The sequence below is a fragment of the Xiphophorus couchianus genome, chromosome 13 (genome assembly GCF_001444195.1).
Source record: "Xiphophorus couchianus chromosome 13, X_couchianus-1.0, whole genome shotgun sequence".
Classification (NCBI taxonomy): Eukaryota; Metazoa; Chordata; class Actinopteri; order Cyprinodontiformes; family Poeciliidae; genus Xiphophorus; species Xiphophorus couchianus.
In genome coordinates this window covers 26,200,391-26,217,698 of record NC_040240.1, presented here as the reverse complement: position 1 = coordinate 26,217,698, position 17,308 = coordinate 26,200,391, and the positions used below count along the sequence as shown (strand labels likewise).

The window sequence follows — 17,308 nt, the reverse complement described above, 5'->3', positions numbered from 1 at the left end:
GTCTGTTTCCTGTAGCAGCGAAGCCACTTCCTGCTTGCCGTTTCTCCAACACCGCTTCTACTCAAACAGACGGTTCTGGTAGTAATCCAGAACCTTTGGGCCCAGCAGTCAAGGCTTGGTCAACCGCCACTGATCTGAAACGTTTGTTATTTTAACCTTTAACCTCTGCAGCTCTTTCCTCACCCCAGCACCATTTATGGTTATTATCATGAATTCATTGGACTTGAACAGCTGGGACTGAAATAACAAACTGGAACAATTTTAAACTTTTGGCCATATTGTGTATATTTTTTGATTAATTAATTAGAAAACCAATGACTCTCCTCTCTGACGGAGTATCAGGATCAAGCTAAGAAAATTGTTTGAAACTTCGAGAACAAAGTCAATATGATGAAAGGAGAGTTAGAAAACTGGGCCCAGCTGGGGCCGTTCTGACGGTCAGCGGCCCGGTCAGCCTGGTTCTGATACCGACAGTCATTTGATCCTGACATGTCAGAAGATGAAAGATTTGCTTCGTTATAAAAGCAGAACTTCACCGGGTTTAACGCAGAACTGAGTGACAGTGTAGGAGTTAAATCTCTACTTTATTCTCATAAGATTACAAATTTAGTCTTATAATTTCAAAAATAAAATTCTCTTAGTGAGAAAAGTGAAGATGAAAGAGATAACTAGAAAATTCCTGAAGAAATTTAACCGGGGCCTGCCAAAGTGTGCCCGTCGGTTTGGGCCCGGCGTTGTCATGCTAGAAATAAGCATCGATGCTAAAGAACGCTGCAACGTAATCAATAGCATGTGGAGAATCACAAGAACGTTAAGTAAGGTGGACGTGCACCATTCAGTATGATGTAAAATTTTGTCGAGGCTTTTATTTTGAAATTTTTGTTAAACTTTATTTCAAAGTGCCAAACTAAATGCATGTATAACAGTCATTGGATAAAATCAGTTATATAATGCTGAAAACTGCAATAATGTCGTGTACAAATTGTCAAGGCTTTTATTTTGAAATTTTTGTTAAGCTTCATTTCAAAGGGCCAAACTAATACCATGTGTAACAGTGCTTTGGATGAAAAAGTCAAATAAAGCCAAAAAGAGCAATTACATGATGTAAAAATATTCAAGGCTTTTATTTTGAAATTATTATTATGCTCCATTTTAAAGTTCCAAACTAATCCCATGTGTAACAGTCATTGGGTTAAATCAGTTATATAATGCTCAACAGAGCAATTACCTGATTTAAAAATATACAAGGCTTTTATTTTGAAATTATTATTATGCTCCATTTTAAAGTTCCAAACTAATCCCATGTGTAACAGTTACTGAGTTAAATCAGTTATATACAGCCCATAGCAGCAATTAGTTCTAAAGGCCAGTTCAGTCCTGATCTGTTTCAACTGAGGATAGATAGAACTACAGTGAGGCGTATTTGTAGTCCTAATCAGCAGCCAATAGCCTCCTGAGTTCCGTTGCTATGGTAAATAATTTTCTCAGCAGGGTGTGAACTGTTAGTGAAAGAGGCTGGGGCAGAGAATACTGTCTTTGAGCAAACACGTTTTACTGAAAAAAAGCATAGGGAACAAATCCTTCCTGTTCGGGAACCGTAATAGATATTCGAAAAGCGTTTGGAGCGTATGAGAGGCCTATGTGTCTTCTGCGATAGTCCCGAGATTCATGTCTCTACCTCACTCAGAGCATTTACAGCGATGAGAGAAAGAAATGGTTTGCCCAGATCTGAAATTGTAGTCAAATACATGGGAGAAAGCCTGAGACAGCCTCAGAAAATCCTGTCGCATGACTTTGCTCTGAAGCGCCGTGACAGAAAACCGTACGGTCTAGAGAAATTTCGAAAACATTTTACCGGAGCAGACAGGCGTATCAATGTCAGGACCGATTTTGATACCAATCGTGCGATATTTGTGGGCGTCATGGCGATTTCAAAATTATCTTGGGCTCAAAAAACCTCTTCATTTCTCACTCTAGCTGAGATCGGCTCTCACTCTAATTTCAGGAAAAATGAGAACCTTTGGGTCGCTTAGAGGCAAATTGTGGACAAACCGTAACTGGTATTGACGAGCCGTCTTCACTTTCGAAGAGATCACAGACGTATCTACAAAATGAAATTTGAATGGCATTTCTACGTGAATTAGTGACGACACAGAAAATCCTCAAAAATAGGGTATTTCTAGGATTTTTCCCATTGACTTATAATGGGGTTTTTTTCGTAGTTTTTTGCGAATTATGTCGCCACGTTAAGCCCAAATCCCACCAAAAATAATAGCTCCAATGGCGTGAATTTTCTGCACGTTTTGATACCTCATTTGTAGGTGTGCACGCAGCGGTATGAGCCGCATTAACGGTTACGGAAGAAAAATAAAGAATAAAGAAACGCTTTCTCCGACAATAGTAATAGGTTCCTGCCATTGCTTTGCATGGCAGGCCCCAACAAGAAAACCGATCGATAAGGAATAAATTCCATCCTGAGGAAAACGGGTCGACGGCTGGAGCTGAGAAAAACGTTTCTCAGGAATAAGAGAAACATCCAGAAGGAAGAAGGAGCTGCAGCGAGAACCGGAAACTAAAAATACGTCCTGCTTCCATCTGATGGAGGCAGATGATTCATCTCCATCACTTCTCCTGGTGAGACGGGTCAGCCGCACCATTCAGCTCCACTCTGACTGCAGGCCGTCGCATTTCTGCCACCAACCGCCTGGGTCCGACAGAACCAAGAAAGACTTTAATTCTCACACTCTCTGGTCGCTCTGAATGCTCACACACACACACACACACACACACACACACCACCAATTATATATATATATATATAGATATATATATATATATATGCAGCTTTTTTTTTTTTACAGAAGAGGAAATCCAGGTTGGATGAAAAAGAGAAAATCACAGGCAGCACATCATGATGGTCGGATCTCAGAAAAATGCAAGAAAACACAAAGTAAGTGGTTGATCTTTGAACCCTACCGATATTAAGAGAAGCATGCAAATACACATTTTAAGTTATATTCCATATTTGATGAGCCACTTTGTGAAAATATTTCATTGCTCATGATTCTCCTCCACACTTTCGAAAACTGACAGAACCTTTAGTTGTTCTTGTTTCCCTTCCTGTGATTCTGCAGGTAAAGTGAGGATCTGCGGCTGAAGCTGTTTGTCTCAATAACTGCAGCGTGTTTGATACCAGTCTGCGTGGGAGCGCTGCAGCTGCTGCATCACCCAGAGGCACTTCCTCAGCAGGTCACCCCACATCCTGCCACCGCCGCAGCATCACACTGCACGGTGCTGCCCAGATGTGGGCCGAACCGTCGGCACCAGAACGGCAGGACGTGAGTTTGGGTCTCTGCCAGGAGGAACGGTTGCAGATCGACGTCTTACTCACCGTCCATGTCTTCAGGTGCCACTTGGACCCCAGGATCTGGAGCGGAAGCATCAAGAAGAGCTGAAATGATGAATAAAGGGAGTTTAGTTTTTAATTTAAGAGCAGCATCGTGAAGCAACAAGCTGCAGAAACACACAGAATATGTAAAACAGAGTTCTGGATTTAAAACACAGACTGGGAGATTCATTCGTTTCAGTTTGCAGTTGATGGAGGGAAACTATCAGAGCTGGTTCACCTCCACCTTTAAATATCTTTATTGTTGATTTTTCATTGTTTAAAACTCCACTAAGATCTAGATCTCATTTTCAAGAGAGACCTGAGCGACTTGCAACACAACAACAACCTGGTTACACAAAAGTAAACCAAAACATTTGCACAAGTTTAAAGCAAATTAGAAACGGTTTACAAGCAGCAGCAGAATCACGTTTTTAAGAATCGCTCAATAAACTCCAAAGAAACGAGATCTGGAGACGATTCCAGTTTGAACTGCATTGAAAGCAGACTGTTAAAGTTATTTCATTTGTCTAGAAATAAAACCCTGGAAAGAAAAACTGAAATTAGACGCAGATATTTCTAAACAAACAAACCTTTTAATGCTTGAATTATTTCAAGGAAAATTATTCCAATTACAGAAAAAACACAATAAAGAAGAAGAGCTGAGATCAGATGAATATCCAGAAAAATCCATCTGGTAACAGAAAACAGCTGCAGTCCTGCAGTTTGCAGCTCTGCCTTCCAGCGTGTGAATGTGAGGTTTACCTGGAGAGAGCGAGCTCAGCTGGAGGATCCAGAGGAGCTGAAGCAGCTTCATGTTGGTCACAGCGAGGAGATGATCCTCCACATCAACTTCTTCTTCTTCTTCTCAGACTGAACTCTGCATCGCAGCAGGAAGTGACACATCAGAGGCTCCACTCTCTTCTTCTGCTTTCAAAATCAGCTGGACATGAAAAATTAAATTATTGGCAGCAATAAGAAAACCACAGAAATGTGATTTTAACTGAAACTGCAGGAACATTTGCAGAAATAAATGGAAATAAAAGATTAAAAACATTTAATTCATTTCCTGTTTGTGAATAAAGTTGTTGGTTGACATTAGAACCGAGTCCAACTCAGCCGTTCTGAGGCAGTCAGAACCACTTTGGATGGTTTTTACTGTATTTCTGTGGACTGGACTCGTCCAGCAGCAGCATGCCGTCAACCACGGATCACTGGAGGAAAAACCTAACAGGAATGCACAAACATCACGTGGCGTTCCTCAGGGTCCAATCCTGAGACACTTTTAATTGAAATAAGTAAGTGCCCCCTATGTCCTACTACTGCAAGGTATTTTCAGGATAAGCGGATCCCATGGCTGCAGTCGTAGAGCTGGACCTGAATCCATCTGATGATCCTCGTCTTGCTCTTGTTGGCAATTGATCAGTGGCCAGAGAAAGAGATTGCTGAACAGCAGCAATCCGGACGATTGCCTGACGATGAAGAACAGATCAGTGAAACAAATGAAAAGTTTTCAGTTCAGGAACAAATGCAGAAAGACAACATGGGCCAGACCTAAAGACAGAAAGAGAAATTCAACACACACACACACACACACACACCTACAAGCCAGTTATTAAAGTGACAATGTTCCTTTGTTTCCTTGAAACGTGGGTTTATTGGTTATTTCACTTCTGGCAGTTTGCTGGCTGATATTTCTGAATTAGAGGAGAAGTAAAGATCAGATTTATTTGTCATTGTCATCAACAGATTACAACGACATTGAGATTTGCTCGACTCGAGTTAAAATGCAGGTTATGTGTATATACATAATATACAAAGATAAAGAAATAAATAGACATCAGAAGATGGTTGCAGCGCCTGGAGGTGTCGCAACAGAATTTACATTTTTAACAAAGTGGTGTCAAGAGCAGAAGTTCTTATGCCTTTGAATCAACATTAGATTCTTTTCCTTCTTTTGCTCTTTCCTTTGGTTTATTTTGTTTGTATTTCCTTTTAATTCCTGTAAAGCACTTTGTATTGCCTTGTTGCTGAAAACGTGCTATATAAATAAAATTACCTTTACCTTACCTCTCCAGTAGCCCCTCCAAGGACTCAGTGCATAATCTGAACTGTTGTTTGGTGCGTAAGCACACAGTCAGAACCCGTCCCCCCACTTGTAGGCGGAGGGAGGCTACCCTCTCTTTCACCAGGGTAAATCCCAATGTACAGGCACAAAGATGGGGGGCAACAAGTATGCCCACTCCTGCCCAGCGCCTCTCACCAAGGGCATATCTGGAGTGGAAGTATCTCCAGCCCCTCTCAAGGACGCATGGCACCTTGAGCCATGCGTCAGCGTGCCCCACCTCACAGGGTGGTACCCCGGTGACCCGCGTCCAGGCAAGGGAACAATCATCATCATCATCCATAACCATCCATCCTCATCATCAACATCAACACCATCATCCATCAGTGTAAATAAGTAAAGCCTGGTAGTCCACCAGACTTATCTTCATCCATCATCATCATCCATCAGGTTGATGTCCCAGATGATAATGCAAAATCTTTTACAGTTTTTATTAATTACTTTCAAATTAGACTACTTGTGATAAATATGGTTTCCTTTTATTAGTTGTGGTCTAAAGCAATAATCAGGATTTTGGAGTCGGTGCTTCTTCAAGCTTTGGTCCATCTTCAGGACTTCCACCTCATGGTCTACACCCTCACAGTCACCTGGACCTTCAGATCAGCGTCTGCTGTCTTCTGCTCACCTCGCTCATCTTTACAAACAATGTTAGAACAAACTTTACTGCTGAATTCACTGCAGATATGACAGATTTGCTACAGATTCAGATGTTTACCAGGTGAGGACCTTCTGTGCCGTTTGAAGTGAAGGCAGCAGAGAAACATGTTGATAATGGCAAATAAAACCACTAGAACAGACAGCAATGTGATGGCGATATGTTCTGGAGAATAAACGGCTGACGGAGAAGCTGGAGCAACAGACATACATCAAATACATTAAAAGATTCAAAGACTCAGCTGATATTGCTAAAAATTCATCAACACAGTCATACCTGGTGTAGTTACTTTAAACAACGCCTTAGATTCTGCAGAGAAAACAGGAAAAGAAAAGTTTCAAGCTGACCTGTACAGCTTAGATTTCGGTTCACATGCTGGTGATAGTGGATACTGGATTGAAGCTACAGCTACCCTGGGGCAGGTTAACAGGGGCAAGGCAGCAATTTTGTACCATCAGCTTTTCTGACCAACACCAGTCTTACCCAACTATACAAACAAGGGCTGTAGAACGGAAATCGAACCAGTGATCCACGGATTGCAGGGTGAACTCCATCAGACTGACCTGAACACACCACACCAGCATCCTCTTTGTGTCCGCAGTCGGAGTTTTCCTGGACACCCGGACAGAACCACAGGTTCTGCTCGTTCCCGGTGCAGTTCAGCTCGTCTAGGTGAATCGGTCCGCTCCCTGGAGGGAACAATCCATTCTGACCCGTCACCTTTAGAGCGGTCCCACAGCCCAGCTGGGCGCAAACCACGTTGGCTTCTCTCAGGTCAAATCTGTCGTCACACACCGTGCCCCACATCCTGTCCTTCCAGACCTCCACCCGCCCGGCGCACTGACCCTTAGCTCCCTCCAGCCGAACGGACTGATGACCTGGAGACAAAATGACCAGGATGTTAAAAGTTCACACCTGAAAACAACCCAATGATTGAATTCAGAAATGACTGATTCTAGAGATTCTAGATAGGGGACTGCAGTCTCTAGAGCTCCTCAACTGTTACAACATCAATATGGTTTCATTTCATAAAGTTAAAGGTGCAGTCTCACCACTGAATCTTAGTCATTTTAAAACAGTTTCAAACATAGATGTATTATTTTCTTGGAGAACGCTGGAGGGACTATGTCTCTCGGCTGGCCTGGGAACGCCTCGGGATTCCCCCGGAAGAGCTAGAAGAAGTGGCTGGGGAGAGGGAAGTCTGGGCCTCCCTTCTGAAGCTGCTACCCCCGCGACCCGACCCCGGATAAGCGGAAGAAGATGGATGGATGGATGAATCAGGAAATCTCACCACAAACCACTTCTGTGGTAACGTTGCATCCTGCTGTAAACGTCTCTAAGCAGCTCCGTAGATGGCGGTCCTGGTACCTACAGTCCTGGAAGCACTTGCTGTCTTGAGGCGCAACAATTTCCTTCATAATATGAACTCTTCCACATTTAAGGTCCTGGCAGATCCACTCAGCCAGAGTGTCTAAAAAATCCGGTGGGAGTGGAACCGCCTCCCCACTCCTGTCTCCAGGCATCCTGAGAGTCCACCTGCATGTAGCGTTGAGGTGATGAACATAAGGGTCGTCTGAGGGCACAGAGGGTCACAGAGCAGAGGATGAGGAGCAGGATGAAAACAGAAAATACTCAAACATCAACCACTGAGGAACAAATCTGGACCAGAAATCTGCAGCAACCTGAAGGATTTTAGAAACAGAGAACAGAGCGTCATCAGCGTAGCATGATAAACAGATGATGATGTTAAACAGTCTCAGCAGAGCTGCAGGACATGTGCGGTTATCCAAAGCGGCAGCAAAGCTTGTGGTTCAGACTCCTAGAGCCGATCAATTAAAGGCCATGACCTCAAAGACAAAGCAGTGGAAACCATGCAGAAGACGCTGTGATCAGAGGTGACCAACGAGCCAAATACATGTACAAGACAGGCCCAGGTCAGGGGATTATTCTGCACAATAAAGTTCTCGAAAACCACCTGGAAGAAGGTCAAAACTGTTCATGTTCATAAAAAGATTAACTAAAACGTTAGTTTCCCCCTAGAGGCTTAGGCTGGAACAATTGTTGGGAAACACACACTACCACTCCAAAGTTTGAGAACACCCCAACGTTTCAAGCTTTTACTGAAAGGGATGAACTGCCAGATACTCTGATCTGCAGCTCATACTGATGAGCTGCAGATTGCTACCCGATAGCAATAACAAAACTAAATGCAATCAGAAACAACCATTAATCATCATGAATGATGTATGTGAGAATGTGGCTATTCTTATTTCTTTGTTTTTTTATCAGTTATTTGTTATTTATTTCTTACATTGTGTGTAAATTGTGAGACAGTTATTTTTTGTTTTTAAGCATATGCACTGACTGATGGCACTTTTTAAATTTCGTTGTTCTTGTGACAATGACAATAAAGATTTATCTACGATCTATCTTTATCTGTCAGAGGTTTATTGCAAGGGGAAGTTTGTCAGTGAGGTTTGCAGCAGTGATTTCTTCATCTCAAGGAATGCATAGGAAAAAGATCTGATCAGGTAGTGAATAAAAATGGATTCCAACAACAGACATTTAAAAATGTAGTTCTATTTTCAGTGGGGAAAGTGGGGCAAACTCTGACAGGAAGAGGTCTGGCAGACCCACAGCAAGAACAGAAACAAAAGACAAGTGTCTGAGAGTTAACAGCTAGCCTGATAGGTGGACAACAGCTCCTAGCACAGCTTAATAGTGGTTGCAGTAATTTCAGCGACCACTGAAATTACTGCAATTACTTCTGATTAGAATAGTTGGAGTTGCAAGTTTGACCAAGCAAGTTGCAACAAGAAAGCCATTGCTAAGATGTCAGAATATGACAAGGAGGCTTGCCTGGGCCATGCAACAGTGCTATAGGACTATTAAAAACTGGGAGAAAGTGCTATGGACCGACGAATCACAACTTTGAATCTTCGGTTCATCACACAGGGTGAGATCCATCTGTAGTTGGACACACTGTGTGGTCTGCCAATCCAGGGGAACCGCCCCCAAAATCCATGCAATAATGCAGAATCACATCAACCAACACAACCCAACAGCATCCAGAGCCTTAAGGAACTCTGGGTGAATCTCACCGAGGAGCTTTTTAACCCCCTTGGTGACCTCAGCACCAGAGACTAAAGAGCCCGACCCAAAGTCTGCAGGCGCTGCTTCCTCAGTGGAAGACATCCTGATGGGCCTAAGGTGGACTTGGAAGTATTCTGCCCACTGACCCAAGTCGTCCCGGGTGGAGGTCAGCAGCACACCATCCCCACTATAATCGGTGTTGGTGCTGTACTGCTCTCCCCCTCAAGACGCCATATTGAATGTCTCCATGACATCTCCAAACTCCTCTCACCCAGAGTTTTTGCCTCAGCGACGACCCAACTCACATAGTCTGCCGGTACCCATCAGCTGCTTCTGGGGTCCCATTGGCCAAAAAGGTCCGATAGGACTCCTCCTCCAGCCTGACAGCATCAACCACCACCACCACCATCAACAGGCGGTGGGTTCAAAGGTTATAAAGTTAATAATCAAGACATTGTTTTCAGATCAAAGACATTAACATTTCTTAACCTGGTTCACTTTCAAAAAGCACCACTTATGTACAAAGCAATAAAAATGAGCTGCTTCCTAGAAAATACACTGCCTGGCCAAAAAAAAGTCGCCACCTGGATTTAACTAAGCAAATAGGTACAAGCCTCCTATTGGATAAGTTCTTCATAGGCGATTATCTTTCAGCTGGCAACAAGTTATTTAACCCCAGCTGATGCAATGAGTAACTCCTCATTTCTTAAACAACCATGGCAAAAGACACTTCCTGTGGTCGTGGAAAAGACGTTAGTCTGTTTAAGAAGGGTCAAATCATTGGCATGCATCAAGCAGAGAAAACATCTAAGGAGATTGCAGAAACTACTAGAATTGGGTTAAGAACTGTCCAACGCATCATTAAAAACTGGAAGGATGGTGGGGAACCATCGTCTTCCAGGAAGACATGTGGTCGGAAAAAAATCCTGAATGATCGTGATCGGCGATTACTTAAACGTTTGGTCAAATCAAATCGAAGAAAAACAACAGCAGAACTCAGGAGTATGTTTAATTGTGAACGCAAAAGCATTTCCACACGCACAATGCGAAGGGAGCTCAAGGGGTTGGGATTGAACAGCTGTGTAGCCGTAAGAAAAGCTCTAATCAGTAAGGCTAACCAGAAAAAAAGGCTTCAGTTTGCTAGGGAGCATAAAGATTGGACTCTGGAGGAATGGAAGAGGGTCATGTGGTCTGATGAGTCCAGATTGACCCTGTTCCAGAGTGATGGGCGCATCAGGGTAAGAAGAGAAGCAGGTGAAGTGATGCACCCATCATGCCTAGTGCCTACTGTACAAGCCTGTGGGGGCAGTGCTATGATCTGGGGTTGCTGCAGTTGGTCAGGTCTAGGTTCAGCAACATTGTGTGCCCAAAGAATGAGGTCAGCTGACTACCTGAATATACTGAATGACCAGGTTATTCCATCAATGGATTTTGTCTTCCCAAATGGAACGGGCATATTCCAAGATGACAATGCCAGGATTCATGGGGCTCACGTTGTGAAAGAGTGGTTCAGGGAGCATGAGACATCTTTTTCACACATGGATTGGCCACCACAGAGTCCAGACCTTAACCCCATTGAGAATCTTTGGGATGTGCTGGAGAAGGCTTGGTGCAGTGGTCAGACTCTCCCATCATCAATACAAGATCTTGGTGAAAGATTAATGCAACACTGGATGGAAATAAATCTTGTGACACTGCAGAAGCTTAATGAAACAATGCCACAGCGAATGCGGGCTGTAATCAAAGCTAAAGGCGGGCCAACAAAATATTAGAGAGTGTGACCATTTTTTGGTGGCGACTTTTTTTTGGCCAGGCAGTGTATATCCCAACGTTTCTCAGGAGCAGCAAACAGAAACATCCAGAGGTGAGAAGGTGCTGCTGTGAATCCAAAAGGGAGAGATGGAGGACAAGCGAAGGAGAACAGACCTGATGATGAAAAACTGAACTAAAATTAGCTCCTGCTTTCATTTGACAGAACCTTTAGTTGTTCTTGTTTCCCTTCCTGTGATTCTGCAGGTAAAGTGAGGATCTGCGGCTGAAGCTGTTTGTCTCAATAACTGCAGCGTGTTTGATACCAGTCTGCGTGGGAGCGCTGCAGCTGCTGCATCACCCAGAGGCACTTCCTCAGCAGGTCACCCCACATCCTGCCACCGCCGCAGCATCACACTGCACGGTGCTGCCCAGATGTGGGCCGAACCGTCGGCACCAGAACGGCAGGACGTGAGTTTGGGTCTCTGCCAGGAGGAACGGTTGCAGATCGACGTCTTACTCACCGTCCATGTCTTCAGGTGCCACTTGGACCCCAGGATCTGGAGCGGAAGCATCAAGAAGAGCTGAAATGATGAATAAAGGGAGTTTAGTTTTTAATTTAAGAGCAGCATCGTGAAGCAACAAGCTGCAGAAACACACAGAATATGTAAAACAGAGTTCTGGATTTAAAACACAGACTGGGAGATTCATTCGTTTCAGTTTGCAGTTGATGGAGGGAAACTATCAGAGCTGGTTCACCATCCATCCATCCATCCGTTTTCTTCCGTTTTATCCGGGGTCGGGTCGCGGGGTAGCAGCTTCAGAAGGGAGGCCCAGTCTTCCCTCTCCAGCCTCTTGTTCCACCTCCTCCAGGGGAATCCCAAGGCGTTCCCAGGCCAGCAGAGGAAGATCGTCCCTCCAGTGTGTCCTGGGTTTTCCCCTCCTCCCGGTGGGACCTGAACTCCTCACCAGGGAGGCGTCCAGGAGGCATCCTGACCAGATGCCCCTCAACTGGCTCCTCTCGATGTGAAGGAGCAGCGGCTCTACTCTGAGTCCCTCCAGGATGACTGAGCTTCTCTCTCTAAGGGAGAGCCCAGACACCCTACGGAGAAAACCCATTTCGGCCGCTTGTATCCGCGATCTCGTTCTTTCGGTCATGACCCAAAGCTCATGACCATAGATGAGGGTGGGAACGTAGATCGACGGGTAAATCGAGAGCTTCGCCTTTTGGCTCAGCTCTCTCTTCACCACAACGAACCGGTACAGCGTCGCTTGACGGCAGACGCTGCACCAATCCGCCTGTCGATGTCTCGCTCCCTCGTGAACAAGATCCCGAGATACTTGAACTCCTCCACTTGGGGCACTAGTACCCCCTCTAAGGACTCCAAAAAGGGTGGGTAATCTGAACTGTCGTTCAGCCCGTAAGCACAAACGACAGTCAGGACCCGTCCCCCCACCCGTAGGCGGAGGGAGGCTACCCTCTCGTTCAGCGGGGTAAACCCCAACGTACAGGCGCCGAGATGGGGAGCAACAAGTATGCCCACTCCTGCTCGAAGCCTCTCACGTTGGGCAACTCCAGAGTGGAAGTATGTCCAGCCCCTCTCAAGGAGACCGGTTCCAGAACCAGAGCCATGGGTCGAGGTGAGACCGACTATTTCTAGCCGGAGCCTCTCAACCTCACGCACTAGCTCCGGCTCCTTCCCCACCAGAGAGGTGACATTCCACGTCCCAAGAGCTTCTGCAACCGAGGATCGGACCGCCAGGGCCCCCTCCCTCGACCGCCACCTATCTCAAAGGTGTCTAACCTCCACCTTTAAATAGCTTAATTTTTAATTTTTAAACCAAGCAAACGTCAAGAGAAATAAAATCCTGGAAGGAAAAACAGGAAAATTTATCCTGAATAAAAAATGTACAAAGACTCCTGACTAACATTGAAGCTCAAACTAGTATTTTCAGCATCGAGATAATAATAATAATAATAATAATAATAAATAATAATAATAATTTTTACTTTATTCATCCCAGCAGGGAAATTATTTCGCAGTTACAGCACATGACAGGAGCTGCGTCTGCAGGCAGCCAGCTGAGCCGGCGCCATTTTTTGAAGGAGGACATGCGGCAGAGGTCGTCGGGACCAGGAGTCGAACCCGCGACGTCCGCGGACCTAAGGCCTCTAAATGTGGGGCGTGCTAACCCCCTGCGCCACCACAGCACGCCCGAGATAAAAGAAAGAACTATTCTAGCTCTTTTAAAGTGAGCATGGATGGGGCTTCAAGCCATCTCGGCTTGAAATCCTTCCCTTCTGCTCTGTAGACAGTAGAACTGCGATGCTTCGGTCTGAATTCCTCGTTTCTCCTGTTCTGAGGCGTTTTACAGAAACTGGGTTTTTTAAATGTGAAGGAGACATTTCCACCCTCCAGGTTCCACTCCACCCCCTTCGGCCATTTCTGTAGTTCGGTAGCAGCGATTATCTACCGGCAGAGAAACTTTCTACATATTGGAGCCAGAGTCTGACCCAGAGCAGCAGAACCTGCAGAACCGCGCATTCACATGAAGGCATGGCAGTGATGGTGTGACTGGATTTACTCCCTCTGCATCCACACCAACTAGCTACAATATGGAGCGTAGTTTAACTACAGCCCATGCATGTCAGATAACTATTCACATATTAATGCTACCACAATATGAATGCATTAAACGAAGGACGTCGCCGAATGCATTTGGATCATTTTTGTTCCCCAAGACAAAATCAGCAAAAACTAATAATTATATCCAAAGCATGCAGAACAGTTGTATCCTCCAGGAGGCAGCTAGCAGCTAGCACACAGCGCTAACAGGAGGCTCAATGCTGACCAATGGCCAGGACGTCATTACCAACACAGCATTCGTGTCTGAAATCAGCTTTGCTGTCACTTTAGCGTTATTAGCAGCTTAGCGCTTCGCCGTGTCTCGTTTCCATAGAGAAGGAACTGACCCTCAATCAGACCAAGTCTTTCAGAAAATCCCTCCTGATATCCTGGCGGAGGTTCCTGAAACACTCGTCCTTCAGTCCAAAAACGGACTTTCCCCTCTGATGTGGGAACATTCCCGAGAAAACTGACATTAACCAGAAGAGGCTCTGATGCCGGCGGCGATGTGAGACTCCAGAGCGTTAATACACGCATTACTGAACGGTTCGACTCGCTAACCTGCAACTTCAGCACAACTGAACTTGGACTACAAAATCACCGCCAGGAAACAAAATGGCCGATTCTCAAAACCGATTAGCTGGAAGTCGTGACCTTGTTCAGCATTTCCACAGCAAGTGGTGACAACAAAGACAAGAAAAGGTTACAGGCAACGGAGAAAAATTCACAGACTGAAAAATATAATCTAAAAAGAATATAAAAACGTCTTCACAGCACCAGCAGAGAAGACAATGTTCGCACTTAGACACTCAAAGCACAAAAAAATATTTATGGGCTAAAAACGTGGATTTTGTATGACTTGTTCCCTTATAAGCTCTGCCTTCCAGCGTGTGAATGTGAGGTTTACCTGGAGAGAGCGAGCTCAGCTGGAGGATCCAGAGGAGCTGAAGCAGCTTCATGTTGGTCACAGCGAGGAGATGATCCTCCACATCAACTTCTTCTTCTTCTTCTCAGACTGAACTCTGCATCGCAGCAGGAAGTGACACATCAGAGGCTCCACTCTCTTCTTCTGCTTTCAAAATCAGCTGGACATGAAAAATTAAATTATTGGCAGCAATAAATGATGTGCCAAGCTGCTGTGCCTAAGTATACATGGGACAACTGTGTGTCTGCACCCTTCTGTGTCAGTAATGGAGTCAGACAAGGAAGCTTTTTATCTCCTGCATTGATTATCTTTATACAGATGAGCTCCCCAAGCCGCTAACCCTGTGTAGAACCGGCTGTGTGGTTGGAGATACAATTACAAATCAGTTCATGTGTGCTGATGACTCAGTGGGTTTAGTCCAAGTTCAGCTGGTCTTCAGAAACTGCTCAATGTGTGTTCAGCTTACAGTGAACGACATGATGTTCAGTTCAAACCATCCAAAAGTCTCATTTGATCTGTTGCACTCAGGAGGACAAAATCAGGGCGTTCCCTGATGTCAAGCTGCCTGGGATCTTACTGAACGTCTCAAATCAAGTCAAACATCCTGGTCACATGTTGGCAGACCGTCCATCTGATGGTGAGGACATTTAGCGTCAGGTTCAAATGTGCTCAGCCAAATGTCCACTCCGTAAGTTTGGATTCTGTTCTGATGAAGTCAAACTGAACTTGTTTAGGTCATATTCTCCATCACTGTATCTGTGGTGTAACTTTAACGAAGCCAGCCTCCAGAGAGTGAAGATGTTTTATTACGAAGCATTAAGATTTAGTTAAAAAAGTCCAGGTGGACCAGAGCCAGCCAACTGCTTGTATCAGCTCTTTGATGGCTGTTTGAAAAAAAGCTCATGTATTAATTTATTTACCGTTTAAACGAGTCTAATAACAGAATTATCCTGTTAAATATAGTGCAGTAAGATACTCATCTGTCCTTGGGAGACATTGGTACGACTGCCTCCTGAATGGTTAGAGGTCTCTTCATGTGCTTTTATTCACTTATTTTATTGTTTTTCTTTTTAAAGTGATTTGGACTTTGAGTCTGCAATAAAATCTATCTAATAATAATTCAGAAAGCCAAAGAGACGTGATTTTAAGTCAATTACAGAAACTGCAAGAACATTTGCAAAACATAAATAACAGGAAATCTGATCAAAACTGTTAAATTAATTTCTGGTTTTATCAATAAAGTTGGTTGGTTCACATTTTAACCGACGGTTGCAGATTGGACTCAAACATATTTAAAAAATGATTTCAAAACAAGCTCAACATGAAAAATAAAATAAAGGATGACACTTTACTGATGGATTAATATTATTCCATTTCTCTTTGGGATCAATAATGTAACTTTGAATTCATGCCAATAAACTCTCGGTTTCACCGCGAGAGGAGGGACGGACCCAAAACACCAGAACCTCTCACGGCCGTTTACGTTTGCTACTTAAAAAATAACATTTAATTTTAGCATTAATTTAAGCAAATCACAGTTATAGTAACAAAATGCCTGAACTTCCTAACATCTTACCCAAACCGTGTGCTTCTAGAAAACGGGCTGCTAGCAACACGAAACATTTTAGCTCCAACTTGTCCTCGGGCTTTTGGCTGCCGTTAAGCTGTCTTTGTGTTAACAGTTACACCGGAAGTTTCCCCTTCACAATAAAAGCATCGAATCTAATCAAATAAAATAAAAAGTAATAATCAGAAATGTTACTCCCACCACTGATAAAACATTTAGAAACACTTAAGAACATTTCAGTGTAGAACAATTTGACTATGTTTTTAAAAGTGTAGCATCAGATAGAGCCCCTGATGCTACATTTTTAATATAACTGTTATAATTCTTTGGAGAAAACAAAAATGTTGTTTGGTGCAGCTTTGGGAAGCGTTAAGCAAAAACAACTTGTGACAATAACGAAGCAGGATGTCATCACCACCAGACCAATCAGACGTCTCAATACAGATCATACAATGTTCACTAAAGTTCTAGCAGCTCCATCAAAACTACATTTATCAGATATAATTAGTTGAATCTGGTCTTCTAAAGGGTAGATGAACTAGTAATAACTGGTTCTGGATCTAACTGAATATCCCCAGTTAACTAACTATGATGGTTTTGTCTTGTTCTGGATTTCCAGAAAGTCTTTGATTCAGTGTAATATGTTTTTATATTTTAAACATTTAAACAGTTTGGCTCTGCAGTAAAATGTTTGGGTTCAATCAGAATGCAGTGAACAGAAGTTAATAGATGTACTGTCTCCTTAAATGATGGACATGTCCAACATCTACCATAAAAAGGTTTGGGCGTTTAGAGCCTCACCTCCTGCTATCACAGTCGCAGATCCCTGAGCCACCTTCAGGAGACGCTCGAGGCTTCAGGGTTTGCAAATTAGGAACCAGAATATTATCATAAGTCAGCTAGCAGATGACGCCACTGCTTGTAAATGAAAGGTCAGATCTCACTGGCCATCCAAACTCTGGACGTATTTTCCAAAGCCTCAGGCTCAAATCTAGCTTTAGAGAAAAGTGAATTGATAAGCCTCCATAGTTGCTCTCAATAATTATTAGCGACCACCAAACAAACCAAGTTGCCAAGACGAGGAATCAGTCGATCATCCAGTTAAGATGGCTTTGGTTAAGATGACATCAGTGAATAACCGACCTCCATGTCCCAAAGCAGCATAAAACAGTTTCAACAGCG

At 43.9% G+C, this 17,308-nt stretch overlaps 1 protein-coding gene across 1 annotated transcript in view; it reads right to left on the bottom strand.

Moving 5' to 3' along the window:
* The window catches only part of LOC114156291 (uncharacterized), a 46,838-nt gene that overhangs the window by 6,985 nt on the left and 22,545 nt on the right, over positions 1–17,308 (bottom strand). Inside the window, exons 15-25 of the mRNA XM_028036644.1 lie at positions 16,928–16,980; positions 14,542–14,640; positions 11,532–11,591; positions 7,457–7,738; positions 6,729–7,043; positions 6,442–6,474; positions 6,226–6,357; positions 6,092–6,144; positions 5,649–5,703; positions 4,151–4,249; positions 3,392–3,451 (exon numbers count right to left, since the gene is read on the bottom strand). Of these exons, the coding sequence (XP_027892445.1) occupies positions 3,392–3,451; positions 4,151–4,249; positions 5,649–5,703; positions 6,092–6,144; positions 6,226–6,357; positions 6,442–6,474; positions 6,729–7,043; positions 7,457–7,738; positions 11,532–11,591; positions 14,542–14,640; positions 16,928–16,980 (1,241 nt within the window). The remainder of the gene's footprint in view (positions 1–3,391; positions 3,452–4,150; positions 4,250–5,648; positions 5,704–6,091; positions 6,145–6,225; positions 6,358–6,441; positions 6,475–6,728; positions 7,044–7,456; positions 7,739–11,531; positions 11,592–14,541; positions 14,641–16,927; positions 16,981–17,308) is intronic.